At 43.0% G+C, this 14,175-nt stretch overlaps 2 protein-coding genes across 3 annotated transcripts in view; both read left to right on the top strand.

Moving 5' to 3' along the window:
- Window positions 1–1,077: 1,077 nt before the first annotated feature.
- The window catches only part of Slc5a3 (solute carrier family 5 member 3), a 30,765-nt gene continuing 17,667 nt past the window's right edge, over window positions 1,078–14,175 (top strand). Inside the window, exon 1 of one of the 2 annotated variants that reach the window (XM_029564884.1) lies at window positions 1,078–1,108. The gene's annotated coding sequence lies outside the window, so the exon portion shown is untranslated. Of the gene's footprint in view, window positions 1,109–2,468; window positions 2,547–14,175 lie in introns of those variants that run through there. The other variant, XM_029564885.1, reaches the window with a different exon arrangement.
- Mrps6 (mitochondrial ribosomal protein S6) overlaps window positions 1,372–14,175 on the top strand; it is a 53,083-nt gene continuing 40,279 nt past the window's right edge. The window contains exon 1 of the mRNA XM_008835936.2: window positions 1,372–1,573. Within this exon, the coding sequence (XP_008834158.1) occupies window positions 1,529–1,573 (45 nt within the window). The 5' untranslated portion in view covers window positions 1,372–1,528. The remainder of the gene's footprint in view (window positions 1,574–14,175) is intronic.

Genomic DNA, 14,175 nt, shown 5'->3' with positions numbered 1-14,175 from the left:
TCATACACATAAAAAAATTACTAACTCCTAAAATAGGGTGAATAGTATTTATTTCTTAGTTGTGAGATTAGACACATGTAATAAATCTTTGTGCAGTGCTCAAGACATAGACAGTGCTTGATAAATTACTACCAGTTATCACTAAAGCACTTAATTTTTTTTACTATGTGTATGAGTGTAGTGCCTGCATGTAAGTGCACCCGAGTTGAGTCGTGCAGTACCCGTAGAGTTCAGAAGAGAGTATCGGAGCCCTTGGAACTAGAATTCTGGACCACTGTTTGTTGCCATGTGAGGGCTAGGAATCGAACCCGGGTCCTCTCCAAGAACATCAGTACTTTTAATCACTGAGCCATCTCTCCAGCCCCCGCACTTTAAAGTTGAAAGAATATTTTACTTACATATCATAAGCAAGGGCAGAGGCCAGGAGTTGAAGGGGACTCAATCTATAAGAAGCAGAACTAAAACAGCACCTGCCTCTAGGGGCAGAAGAGAGAGCGAGGTGAGTCCTGTGCTTGCTTTGTGTGTGTGTGTGTGTGCGTGCAGGACATGGACCCCCACACTACCTCTTCCCGACTCCTGTTCTCTAGGAAACGCTCAGGATCCTAGGGGGTAGCTAGTGGGTTAGCTCAGCCAATCCTTTAACGGAATGCAGAGGTAACATATGAAGAATCAGGTACAGTCTAAGTATCAGCTCGCTCTGGGCAGCAACATGTGTGTCAGGCCAGGCACACACAGCACAAGCCCACCTTGCCCCTCTGGTCTGCACCAGTCCCTGCTTTTTTGCGTTGTAGATGCATCAGTCACCCTTAGGCATCCCTTCTTCACGTTCTGCAAAGCCCGCCTGCCACCAAGCCAGGGTCGGATGGTGCTGCTGGGAAGAAGGCTCGGTGGCCGGCCGATGACCACAAGCAGCAGGCGGAGAGCGAGCGCTCCCTCCAGCCCCAAAGAGACGCGAGGGTACACCCGCGACCCCGCCTTCCCGGGGGAAGCTGCGGGCGAGGGGCGCGCCGGGCCCAGACCGCAACGCACCGCGGCGCACGCGCACTGGCTCGCCCGCCGCCCAAGAGAGGAACGGCATGGAAAGTTCCAGCCGGTTCCAGAGCCCAAGGTTGGTCGGCGCTGCGGCCGGGGCGGGTCACACGGCGACGGCGGGGACCGGGTGTGTGTCGACCGAGGCGTGCGGCCTCCCAAGGTCCATTCAGGACCGCAACGCCGTCCGCACTGCAGGGACGCCTCTACAGGGCTAGGGTCGCGGTGTGGCGCAAGCCAGCGCGGGGAAGCCCGGCAGCCGAGGGGGCGGGGCCTGCGGTGGGCGGGGCTCCGGCTGGGCGGGGCCCAGAGGCGGGGCGAGCCGTCTGCGCAGGTGCCAGAGCCTTTAAGCCCGGGCTCGGGCGGTCGTAGTGTGCTTTCGCCGCCTGCGAGCTGACCGGCAGCTGTCCCGCGCGCTCTCCTCCGCGACCCGCGTCCCCACCCCTCCGTGCCCCGCGCCCCCGGCTCGGCTCGCTGCCTTGCGCCCACCGCTCGGGCCATGCCCCGCTACGAGTTGGCTTTGATTCTGAAAGCCATGCAGCGGGTGAGTGACCTTCCCTCGGAGCCCGTGTCCCCGCGCGGGTCCGCCCGCCGCCGGCTAGGCCTCCGTCCCCCACAACCCCTTCCCCGCGCGCCCAGCCGGCCGAATCCCTGGCTTCCTCGCGTGGTCCGCTAGAGGCCGGGCGCGCGCGTGGACCGGTGGCTCGGCGCGGCCGCGTGCGCGCGGGAGGCTGGGGGTGTGCCCGCGCGTGTGCGCGGCCGGCCGGGGGGGCGGGGCGGGCCTGGGAACTCCCCCCTTCCCGACCCCCCGGGACCGCGGGAGTCCAGTGCCAGGACCGTGGGAGGACACGCGCGAGCGCCCAGCCCTGCTCCGCTCTGCGCCCACGCGTCGTGAAGCTGCTCGTCGCCGTCCCAGTCGGCTGCTCCGTCCCGATCGCCTGGCCGCCGTCCGTGATCCATGCAACCTTCCTCCAAAGCCTGTCTGTGCAGCTATGCGCCCTCCTCGCCTGCAAGCGCTGTCACACTTAAAAAACAAAACAAAACATATGTGTGTGTGTGTGTATACACACACACACATACATACATATGTATCGTCTGACTTCTCTTTTTCCGACTTCAGCGTACCCAGGTACCCTTAGCCCAGTTTCGTTCATCCAAGTTGGGGCCTTGCTTGTGCCTTCCGAAGACAGTTTTCCTCTCCCCTGCTCTTTGATTGATCTTGAGGTAGGGGCTTTCAGGTTTGGAGGGATGGTACACGGACCAGCAGCACGGGTCGGCGGCCGGAGGTGGCTCTCTTCATCCGCTGTTCTGGGTCAGGCACTCCAGTCATCGCCGAAATCCCTATTCTTCTGAGAGAATTTGGTAATGTAGTGTGCTTGTTGTGTCCTCTCCTTCTCCAGCAGGTATCATGTCAAAAACAAATAATCCCTGTGCCTCGTCTGAACTTTGGGAAGAGTTTTCTACAGCACTGGGCATGTGGACACAGTGTAATGTGTGAAACAGGCTTGGAGTCCATGGTGGGTAGTCACCTCAGTTGGAATGAACCCCGTATGCCAGGGATCCAGATGTAGGCTCTGTTTAACAGCTAGCTATCTCATAGTGTGAGATTGCTAGGAGGCATACTTTGCACAGGTGAGCTGGGGAAGGACACCAGACAGCCACCTGATCAGGTCTGGAGAGGCTGGTCAGTATGCCATTGTATCCCCAAGTTTGCTCCTTGTATCTGGGAGAACATGGAATTGTTTCACCTCTTGATAGTCTCCTTTTTGCTGCCTTCCTGCCTCCTCTTTAGCTCGCCACCTTAAAAAGGGTAGGAATGAGGAACAGCCAAGGGAGAAAAGTGCAAATGTTTAAAAGGGACTGTTGCTCATTAAGTGGGATATGTTTGAGCCTCCCATTAACTGTACTTCTTAGGTGGTGTAGAATTTGAAATTCCTCTTTATTTTTCTTGTCATAGAGGAGGCAGGGCACCAGGTGATCACCAAAGAGGCATAATTCCGTAATCCTTTGAAATAAAGACTACAGCCTTGGTTAGCATAGCTGTGGGTTTGCTGGCTGAATGTATTTTACATGCTAGTTCAGAAGAGGCAAGTGTAGCGTGGTTACCAATAACTGTTGAAAATCCTGAGGGCAGGGGTCTAAGTACCCTTAGAAAGTAGATGATCAAGAACTCCCTTGGTTGGAGGGGAGGGTGGGGTAGAGGAAAAACCACCTGTGCCAGTGTATAAACCCAACAGTGTGGAAATTGTGTTGAAGAGATCCTTGACCTGAATAAACTAAGATTAAACAATAACAAACCTCACTTTTTGTTTGGTCTTTGAGTAGGTTGTAAAGAAGTAACAGTGATGTACAGATTTTGGATAATTTTATTTGCTTTCAGGTTTGGAAAATAGTTGAGAGGTACGGCCTTTTAATGTGATGGCATTTCCCTCCTTTCCCCTAAGCATTTTATGTGTCTTGGAATTGAGGAATTAAGCAAGCTACAGTTGAAAAGGGTTTTGAGAGACTGGTTTTTCTAGCCCTTTGTTAGACTCCCAGAATTGTAGTTTCTCCTCTGTACCTGAAGAATGGTCTTAATTTGTTTGGGGACTCCCAGATTGTCACTCCATTATTTCATTTTTATTTTGCTATATTTGACCTCAAGCTTGACTCCTTAAAACTGAGCTTACAGAATTTTAAAGTTTAGAGATACACATTGAGACTCCCACAGTGTTTCCTTTGAAGCAGAGTTGCTTGTGAGTGTTCCATGGGAAGAAGATGTTGGGAGAAAAGTTCCAATGCCATGTTTCCTCACTTTGCAATTGGAAGTTTATATCACTCTATAAAAGCCTCTGCTTTTATTGTCCTAAAGATGATTTACAGGTAACATTTAGCTTGCATTTGTGTATGTGTGTGTGAGAGAGTGTGTGTGTAGTGTATGTAATTTCTGTATTGTCTTTAGCTTAAAAAATAGATAAAAATGTGGTTAACTTTGGAAATAATGGCACAGTGAAAATAATAACGTGAAATAAAGGGCTTTGAAGGTTGTGGCAAGCCATCTTGAAAAAGTAGTTACTTAGACCAGTCTTAGATCTTCCATGTAGCAGAGTTGCTAAAATAAGGATTTTGGAAGTCCTTACTCCAGCATCAGATAGCATCAAAAGAGTTTTATTCATTTCTGAAAAACTTTGTGCAAAGGCTTTAATATAGAAGGACATAGCTGCAGAGGAAAGACCAAGGCTACAGATTCCCAGCAGTCTCCTCTCAGGAAGGCTTTTATAACAGCTGAAAGGAAAGGATTGCCTACTAGATGGTGAGTGCTCCCCCTATACTTGCAGCAGGTGGTTTAGAGTGGGGGCCGTGAGTTTGGTGGGTGAGTTCTGCTACTGGTTACTCAGTTCCTTCTCTTGAGTCAGGGAAAACAGCTGTCTTTTGGTTTTATTTTGTAATTAGGTTATCAATATTAGTATTTAATTTCAGTTAGGTAAAAGATAGGATTAGTGATAAAGCCATGTCCTAGACCCAGAGAGCTTTGTAGTTTTCTTAATATGTATATATCTGGAGTAGAAGAGGAATTTTTAGAAACATCTGTGCAGTACATAAATATTCTTTGGTTACTTAGTTTAGAAACACTTGTTAGGTCTTACCCTTTTGCCCACGAGATGATCACAGTTGGGATAGACTTGTGACAGCTCTGGGAAAATATTTTTCTTAAAATCATACCATCATTACTCAAGAATTATTATGTGAGAATGGTTTAAATAAGAACTAGTTTAATTGCTAAGTGAGTGGATGTACAGTAAAATAGCATTCATATATCTTTTTGTGTATGTTCTTAAAATAGGGATTGCTAGGCCTGGTACATGCCTGTGATCCTGTACTTGGCCAGTGAGGGCAGGAGAATCAGGAATTCAAGGTCATCATTGCCTACATAGTGAATTTGAATCTAGTCTGGGATATATAAGAACCTATTTCAAAAGAACAAAATAAAAAAATTAAAAGTTGAAGTAGACAACTATCTCATTAAAACATGAAATTGCTATGTTTAATATAATGTTCCATTTTTAGTGTCAATGAAAAGCAGATTATATTTTAAGATAACGCCTTATTTTGTAGGTAAAGAGTTTCATGGCGCACTCTTAAGACTTGGTTATATTCAGATACAGAAAAGTGTAGTGATAATTAGCGTTCTAAAATGAAGAAGACAGTAGTTTTCAAAAAGTTGTGAGCTGTAGAGCTTGTGTTTCTCTTCACTCAGGCCTTTTTGATTAGACAGCGTGGCCAAAGTTTTGTGATATTCAAGTTAGGATATTCTGGAAGGAGTACTAGAAAACATTCACCTTTCCAAACCCGTGGGTGGGGCTGTCCAGCCCTGTCATTATAGTTGGTTTGCTTGAAAACTTTGATAAATAAGACATAGTAAAATTTTTGCTGTTGGTGCAAAAGTTCAGATGGGAATATGTAGCTGTCATGTGACCAAGTCAGTCATTTTCTCAATTTGGAATAGCATTACGTGGTGCTTTCATTCAGTATTCAAGTTTTCTTGGGTTCTAGCACATTGAAGCAGCAGGTGATTGAAGGAGGCATCCTGTTCCTGCCCCTGAGCTACAGCTAAGAACAAGGAGTGGCTTGGGGGTGAGGGGTCCTTCCTCACCAGATATGGTTTGTATATATGCAGACTGCTTTTCAAAAGGTGCCATTCTGCCCTATTTAAAAAAAAAAAAAATTGTTCATGCTGGGCGTGGTAGCACATGCCTTTAGTCCCCACTCAGGAGGTTCCTGCCCCTGAGCTACAGCTAAGAACAAGGAGTGGCTTGGGGGTGAGGGGTCCTTCCTCACCAGATATGGTTTGTATATATGCAGACTGCTTTTCAAAAGGTGCCATTCTGCCCTATTTAAAAAAAAAAAAAATTGTTCATGCTGGGCGTGGTAGCACATGCCTTTAGTCCCAGCACTCAGGAGGCAGAGGCAGTCAGATCTCTGTGAGTTCAAGGCTAGCCTGGTCTACATAGCAAATTCCAGGCCAACTGGGGCTACAGGGAGACTGTCTCAAAAAGACAAAAAAATTTTTTTTCATAAGTCATACAGTCATTACTAATGTTCATTATAGAGCTTTAAAATCTAGGTTGTATTTATATGTAGGCTGGTATAGAATCTTTTCAGAATAAAAATAACTTTAAAGAACATGTTTAAAAGCAGTGAGAGATAATTTATTATGAGTCTTCATGTAGTGCTGGTGCTATATGTCACACAGGTGTGATTCATCTAAAAGAAACAGAATACAGAGGTTCGGCCAGAAGTCCAAGTGGGAGGAAGAGTAGGAGGGTCGTGGCAGTGTGATTAGAACACGTGAAAAACCTTGCAGTTGATTGTCAGGCTTCGTAGTTGACTCAGTTACTGGCTTTGCATTATAATTTAATTCAGATATTCTCATGAATTTATGTATTATGTATAAAGTGTACCTCCTTTTAATACTTTATTTGAAAAGTTTATAATGTTAAACCAACAGATTTATCAGCAACACGTGTGGTTACTTCTATTTAGGAAAATCAAATTTAAAGAATTAGTCAAATAAATGCCTGGTAAGTTACCAATTTACCTAAAAGAAAAACTCTAGTAATTTGGAAAAGGACAATCCATTCCTCTTACTCTATTGCTGCTTTCAGAGTAGGAATTGGCAAACTGGTTCACATGCCTGATCTCACCTGCTGTTTATACTTTTTGTGTCCTATGAGCTAAGAAAGGATTAAAAAAAAAAAAAACTGAAAAAAACACAACAAAACCAAAGAGCTGTATTTTATGGTTATATGAAAATTGTAAAATTCAGATACCACAGTCCATAAATGAAGTTATATTGAAGTTATACCGAAATATAACCCTGTTCACTGTTTATAACCCTTTACAGGTGGAGTTGCTGGCCTCTGACTTAGTGTGTATGGACAGAGTTTTCTAGATTCAACATTTCTCTTGGCTTTTTATGATGCTGTTTCTGACTTTTCTCTGAACGCTCCCTCTCTCCCCTATTTAATCATACAGATGATGTGTGGTTTTTGAAACAAGCTGAAAATTGGCCTTTCTCTCTGTTCTGCGTTGTAGATTCTCAGAGCCTGTCTTGGCACCGTGAACTAGTGTGGTTCAAAGCTTAGGAACTGCCTATTCCCAAGGTTGCCTGGTAGCGTTTTGCTTGTTCATCATCTGTTTTCTGACATCATGGACTGAGCAAATCTTTCTCTTCCTGTGCTCTCATCCCATATAGTCTCTCCTGCCTTAGATGAGCCTGCTTTTCTTGGATTCTTGCAGTTTCTTAGCTGGTTTCATCTCCTGTATCACTGAGGGAAGAAATAGTACTTACAAATACACTTACTGGAGTGCAAAAATATTTATTCTGAAATACTTGAAAGAATCTGAGATGAGTTTTTAATAAGAAAATAGCATCGTGTAGGGTTTCTGATTTTTCACACAATTTGATAGTGTGAACATTGTTGCTGAATTAGGGGACACTTTTCCTCAAAGACTGTCAGTGAAAAGTGACATCCACGGTGGCCTCTAGTGTTTCATCCTTTTTTAAAACTTCATCTCTCAATTTCCTGCATTCTCTGTTCCACATACTGAGTAACAAAATTGTTGTGAATCCCTCCCTGTGTTTACCATTTCCTCCCTTTCTTAAAACTTTGGAATGTCCTCCTTTTCTGCGTTGCCACATCACTTCCATGAACACCTGCCTCAAGTTTATTTCGACTTACTACCTTAGCTAGCGAAGACCTTCGCTGTTAGTAATGCAGTAGGCTTTCCTTTGTTTGCTGTGTTTTTGTCATCCCATGGTTTACTTCTTTGTATTAACAGTTCATTGGTGAATGTATCTTCTGTGCTAGATGATGATTCTTTAAGGTTAAATATGTTTTCATTTCTGTCTTCTCCTGTGCTTTGTGCATGTGATAGATGCTTCCCTAGCTGCCTTTGAAAGGATTCCTGCAATATTTGTCTCTGTAGAACAGTTTTGGGTACAATACAGCATGCTGACCTTCCGTGTCAGTAGGTTGCTTTCCAGTCAGGAGCTTTCCTGGGATTCCTTGATTTGTAAGACTTCCTTGATTTGTAAGACTATAGCAAGTAATTTTGTTTTTATAATAATTTTCATATCATATAAACTGATGAAATGAAGGCAGACTTTATCCTGTACACCAATTTGGAGTCTTTGGAATGACTTGGTAAAAGGTGAGTCATAAAATAATGGCCGTAGAATGAGAAGTGCTGAAATAACTGCGTTTAGGAAGAACGGTAACAGTAGTCATGGATTCTGTGTATAGATTTCTGAACACACCTTTCCATTTTAATGAAACTGCAGCTGGAAATCATGGATGTGGCTTAGACCAAACAGCCGTTCAATCATCAAGGAACTCCAAATCATCAGTACTGTTCTCCAAAGACCTTGGTCCTCATGTGAAGGCTGATGAATGTCCAGTTTATGTGTTAAAATAGTTAAGGCATGTACTTTTTGTTTGGATGGGATGATTCTGGGTGTGAAGGGGCTTCAGTATATGCTCAAATTTTCTTTTCTAAATGAATAGAACATAAGATCCTAAATAAAGATGCTGGTTCTGTTGATTGAGGGAACAAAGAACTGGTATTAGGCAGACCCAGAAGGAACTATAGAGACATATGAACCTGTTTTCTTAACTGTTTTAGACCCTCAGTTTCTCATCTGTTAATTGGAAAGCTGTTTAAGATAAAATGGGGCTATGATGTTGGAGGAGTAGGTATATGGCATGCCATTAGAGTGGCTTTTTGAATGTGCTTACCTAATTTTCCATTATTCCTTTACTGATGATACCCTGTAAGATAAATTTAGTATGCTTGTTTCGTTAGACTCCGAGATTGAAGCAAACTGGTAGCGTAGTTCTTGCTCAGCTGGTGTTTGTGTTAGTGATGTTATTGCTTATCACTGCATTCTGTTACTGCCACATGTGGGCCTGGTCTTGTGAATTCTTTTCTGTCCTTGTAGAACCCAAACTTGACGTCAGATTTTCACGCTGTTGGTACTGTCGGCCAAATGAGTGTGTCTGGATCAGATAGGGCTTTTATTTTATAATTTCTGACTTAGATAATTGGGTTTAAGTGACTGATTTAAACCCCATTCAGCATTTATGTAGACAAAGCCTACCTTGTTTCTCATTGGTTTATAATACACTTGATAGCTATTCAGTAAATAGCAAGCATGTTCAATTCTTAAAAGTAACAGTGATCGCATTTCAGATTGTTGGAGTATGTGTGCCTATTTAGGCTAAAGTATACATAGACATTTGATGACTTGCATGTAACCGAAGTATGACCAGACAGGTTTTGTGAGTTGTGAGAAATACCGCCCATATTCTACTTTTTATTGAATGTTTGAGTGATTGTTCATTTTAAGCATGCTGAGTTCTACTTTTCTTTTTCCTGTAGGTTTGCTTTCAGCTCTATAAACAAAACTGGCTTGGAACTCAGTTTGTAGCCGAGGTTGGCCTCAGTCTCAAGGCATTCCTCCTGCCTCAGCCTCCTGGGAACTGGCATTACATGAATGGCTTGCATTATACTTGACTCAGTCCTTGCACCAACTGTATGAAATATATGTATGAAATACTGTTTTCAGGCAATGATGCTTTTCTAGAAAATGGCATTTTTTTAAAATCAGAGTTTATTTAAGAATTTCATAATAGCTTATATTACCTATGATCCTAGAAATATGGTATTATGAAAAATCTAGGTGCTTTCTTAATCAAGAATATTACTGAGGGGATACGTTTTTACTTTTTGACTAGGCCTCATATTTCTGTAGAATAGAAACCAAGTTAATACCAACTAATTTTTTCTTTTTATCTTTTTCCCTTGTCTGATCCCACTGCAGATACCTGACATCAGATTGCAAATTAGAAAACGCAGATCCAGGCTGTTGTGGCCCATGGTTCAGTTGACGTGCTTAGCCTCCCTTTCCTCATCTTTTTCTATGATTACAGTGCCCCAGTTAAGGGAACCCTTACCCACTTTGTGAATACCCAAGAGACTGGTATGGGTATGTAGATAAGAACTTAAAAATGAAGTCGCAAGTGGAAGCATAAACGAAGTGAAGTTTCTCAGTCTACAGAAACTGATACGTGGCTGCTTCTGTCTCAGAGTCAAGAATTCCTAGTTTGGGCTTTATTTAGACTTCAGTTTTGAAAATTTTCTCATTGACAGCTGTTCTGGCTATTAAATGCTTTATTTTTGTCAGGTGCAGCTATTGGAACCAGGTTGCTGTGCATGCAGCCCAGTTTGAGAACATTCTCATTGTCATGATAGGAGTGCAGTGGTGCCCTTGTTAGTGGAAGAGGAGAGGCACCTGTGGGAAATGTGCAGTTCTTGCTTCTGTTGGGAAAGTTCAGGATTGGTGACCATCCCTGACAATGGGCATTGTAGATATTGAACATCCACTTGGTACTGATTTTGATTCAGTTTTAAGGTGAGTTTCTGTTGGTGAATGAAAAGTTATTTGAGAGTAGGTTGTTTGTTGGCCGTGTTACAGGAGAGGTGTGCTTATGTTGTTTGACTTGCTTTTTAAGTTGTTTGACCTAGTAAATGACCTAGTCAGAGGCTGTTTGGTTTTCTTTTGTTGGTGCACTGCTTGCCTTCAGTCACGAGAAAGCAGCTGTACATAGTATGTGATCTCAACACCTAAAACACCAGGTCCAAGCCTGCGAGCTGGTGGCCACTCTGCTCTCACAAGAATGCCTTCTTGTGTGGATCTAGTAGGTTTTTTTTTTTTCTTTTTTTTCCAAATTAAGTCTGTACGAGAAAAAATGAGGAAAACTTGAGAATTTCTCCTAATGTCAGGTTTTTTTTGTTAACTATTTTGACTGATTAGGATGAAATCACTAGAAGTTATTTAGAATTTTTAAGATCTCTTGTCTTCTAACATCCAAAGGAAAACTTTCTCTGGAATTTTTTTTTTTTTTTTTGGTCTTTTTGAGACTGGGTTTCCCAGTAGCCCCAGCCGGCCTGGAACCTGATATATACACCAGGCTGGCCTCAAACTCATAAGAGATCTGCCTGCCTCTGCCTCTTGAGTACTGGGATCAAAGGTGGGCACCATCACGTCTGGCATGTTCTCTGGGCTTTTTATATCCTTTATTGTTTCATTGTTTTACCTGAAACATTATTCCTTTACTGATGACCATCCCTGACAATGGCATTGGAATGCCTAGCTGTGTTCATCATCTACACCACCATGCTTGTTTTTTTTTTTTTTTTTTTTTTTTTTTTTTGAGACAGGGTCTCTCTCCCTTTAGCCCCAGCTGGCCTGAAACTATGTAGACCAGGGTGGCCTTGAATTCACAGAGGCACACCTGCCTCTCTAACATGGTATGTTTATGTTGACTTCTTAGGTTTAATTCAGGGCATATTATCTGTCTGGTCCTTTTTTTTACTTCTTGAAAAATCTTATGTTCTCCACATCTTGGGGAAAATTAGGACATACCTAATTTTTCAGGCAGAATTGTCTTTTTGAGACAACATTGACTTCCTAGGAGAGTTAGAAACTGGTCTACCAGGAAGATGCTTCAGTCACATTTTCTGTCTTAGTCACATGGAAATGAGAAGAGGCTGTGGAGTAGCTGTTCTAGGAACAGCTTTTCCTGGAACACAAAAATTGGAACCAAGTAAGTTGAAAACAGAAAACAAACAAACAAACCCATGAAAGTGAACAATGAAGTTGACACGGTTGTATACACTGCTGCTTTAAGTCATGTGGTTGTTAGCCTCGGAGGGAAGGTAGGTGCTTGGTGGTAATAATACCTAATCTTAGTGATTTATCGAAGCAGGGGCTATATGTGTGTGAATATATGTTTAAGATATGTGCCTTTTCCCTCTTTTTTGAATCCCCAGCATCTTGTGTTAGTGTGATTTACACTGCACAGATTTAAAAACCGTGTCTAGTATTACACAGCTCAGCAAGTGGCCAAACCAGGACTCTTTAAGGCAGTCAGGAGTTAAAAGTCATGCCTTTGGTTGCATATGTAACAGTGTGCATTATGGTTACACTATAGTTCAGAGTCCCTTTGTGTGGAAGAAAATAGTTACCTCTTTTGGGTGCCTACTAAGTGCTAGCATGACTGTCTTTCAGGAATGTAATGGTAAAAATAACAAAGTTCCAATGTTTACGGTGTTGACGTTCTAGCAGGGAGACATACTAGCTATAAAGAACCCCTACAGAGCAGGTGGTGGCACACACCCCTAATCTCAGCACTCAGGAGGCAGAAGGGGAGGGATCTCAGAGATAGAGCCAGCTTGGTCTGCATGGTGGATCCCAGGCCAACTGGGGCTACTGTGGAAACCTATCTCAAAACAAAACAAAACAAAACAATTTAACATACTTTAAAAAACTCCCTTCAAAAGCCTGACCTGACAGTTAACAGGCATAAGGATTATTTGGTGCTTTTCTCCCCCCTCTTCACACTTTCTCTCCTTTCTTGAGTGTACCTCAGGCTGGCCACAAGTTTGCTGTGTGGCCATGTATGACCTTGAATTTTTTTTCTTAACTATTTTTATTTTATGTGTATGAATGTTTTGCTTGCATGTATGTAAGTGTACCACATACATACAATGCCTGTGGAGGCCAGAAGAGGGTGTCAGAGCCCCTGGACCTGGAGTTAAGGACAGTTGTTAGCCACCATGTGGGTGCTGAGAACTGAAGCTGGGTCCTCTACGAGAGCTGCCAGTGCTCTTAACCGCTGAGCCATTTCTCCAGCCCCAACCTTGAATGTCTTATCTTCCTACCTCCCCCTCCCAAGTGCTGGGATTAGAGTTACATACCACCGTATCTGCTTTAGGAAGTACTGGTGATTGATGCATGCTAGGCAAGCACTCTTCTAACAGCTCTATCCCTGGTATTGCCACATCTTTAATTTGGAAATCTGCCTGATTTTGCCTTGAGGTGCATAGTTTCACATTTTATAGGTACAAGAAGATTGAGGCACACATAAAAATAGTTTGTTTCCATGTTTACATTGTTCACTTCTTAACAGGTTTATCAACCTTTGACCAGCTTTACTTCATGCCTGGTACTCCCCTTAAAGTCTATTTTACATCTTCTTTAACCTTAAAATTTCCAACTATTACAAGAACAATTCATTTGATAGTTCCGTGAATGCTTTCATTTAGATTACTAATTATTAGAAATTTTGTTTTATCTTTTTAAAATCTGGAGCATTTGACAATGGTAGATGTCTTGATATGCCTTTATTAGGAATAAGGATTTCTTCCCAAGTATAGTGTAACTATTGCACTCAAAATTGAAATGATAGTAATAGAACATATTCATTCAGTTCATACTGAAATTTAGTTATTTAATTTTTAGTTAAAAAATATCCTGTATTAGCCGGGCATGTGGCTCACGACTTTAATCTCAGCACTTGGGAGGCAGAGGCAGGCGGATCTTTGTGAGTTCGAGGCCAGCCTGGTCTACATAGTGAGTTCCAGGACAGCTAGGACTACAGGGAGACCCTGTCTCAAAAAGACAAAAAAAAAAAAAAAAAAAGATCCCATATTAAGTCAGGGCTGGAGAGATGGCTCAGCGGTTAAGAACACTGGCTATTCTTGCAGAAGACCCAGGTTTGAATCCCAACACCCACATGGCAGCTAACAACTGTCTGTAAGTCCAGTTCAGGGAATCCGATGGTCTCTTCTGACGTCCGCGGGCATTGCATGACACGGGTGCACTTACCTACATGCAGGCAATACACACACATAAAATTAAAAAAATAAAATCCTATATTAAATCAAGGAGCATGCATTTAAGTGTTGTTCAGTTTCCTTAAGACAGTTCTGAAGCATTTTCCAAGGATGACAGTGGCGCTCGGCACAGTCCCTCACTTAAGCTTTGTCTGTAGTTGCTTTCTCCTGACTAGAGGTAGGTAGACATCATTGGCAGGAATATTTACAGGGATGCCAGTGTGTCACACTGGGCAACATGCCAGGTGTCTGTTGTTAGGCAGTTACTTGGTGTAGGTGGCACACAACTAGATCACTCCATGCTAAATGTACTTTTTCTACGAAGTGGTGTATCAAGTCACAGACCTGGAACTGAATATTTTGTTCTGTAGTAGTTATGCACTGACTTTAGTATCTGAATTACTACTGGAGGACTTTAAAACACAC

Source organism: Nannospalax galili, unplaced genomic scaffold (genome assembly GCF_000622305.1).
Source record: "Nannospalax galili isolate Female #2095 unplaced genomic scaffold, S.galili_v1.0 scaffold136, whole genome shotgun sequence".
In the NCBI taxonomy this organism is placed as follows: Eukaryota; Metazoa; Chordata; class Mammalia; order Rodentia; family Spalacidae; genus Nannospalax; species Nannospalax galili.
The sequence above is the reverse complement of the archived record's forward strand: the minus strand, read 5'-3'. Positions and strand labels throughout refer to the sequence as shown.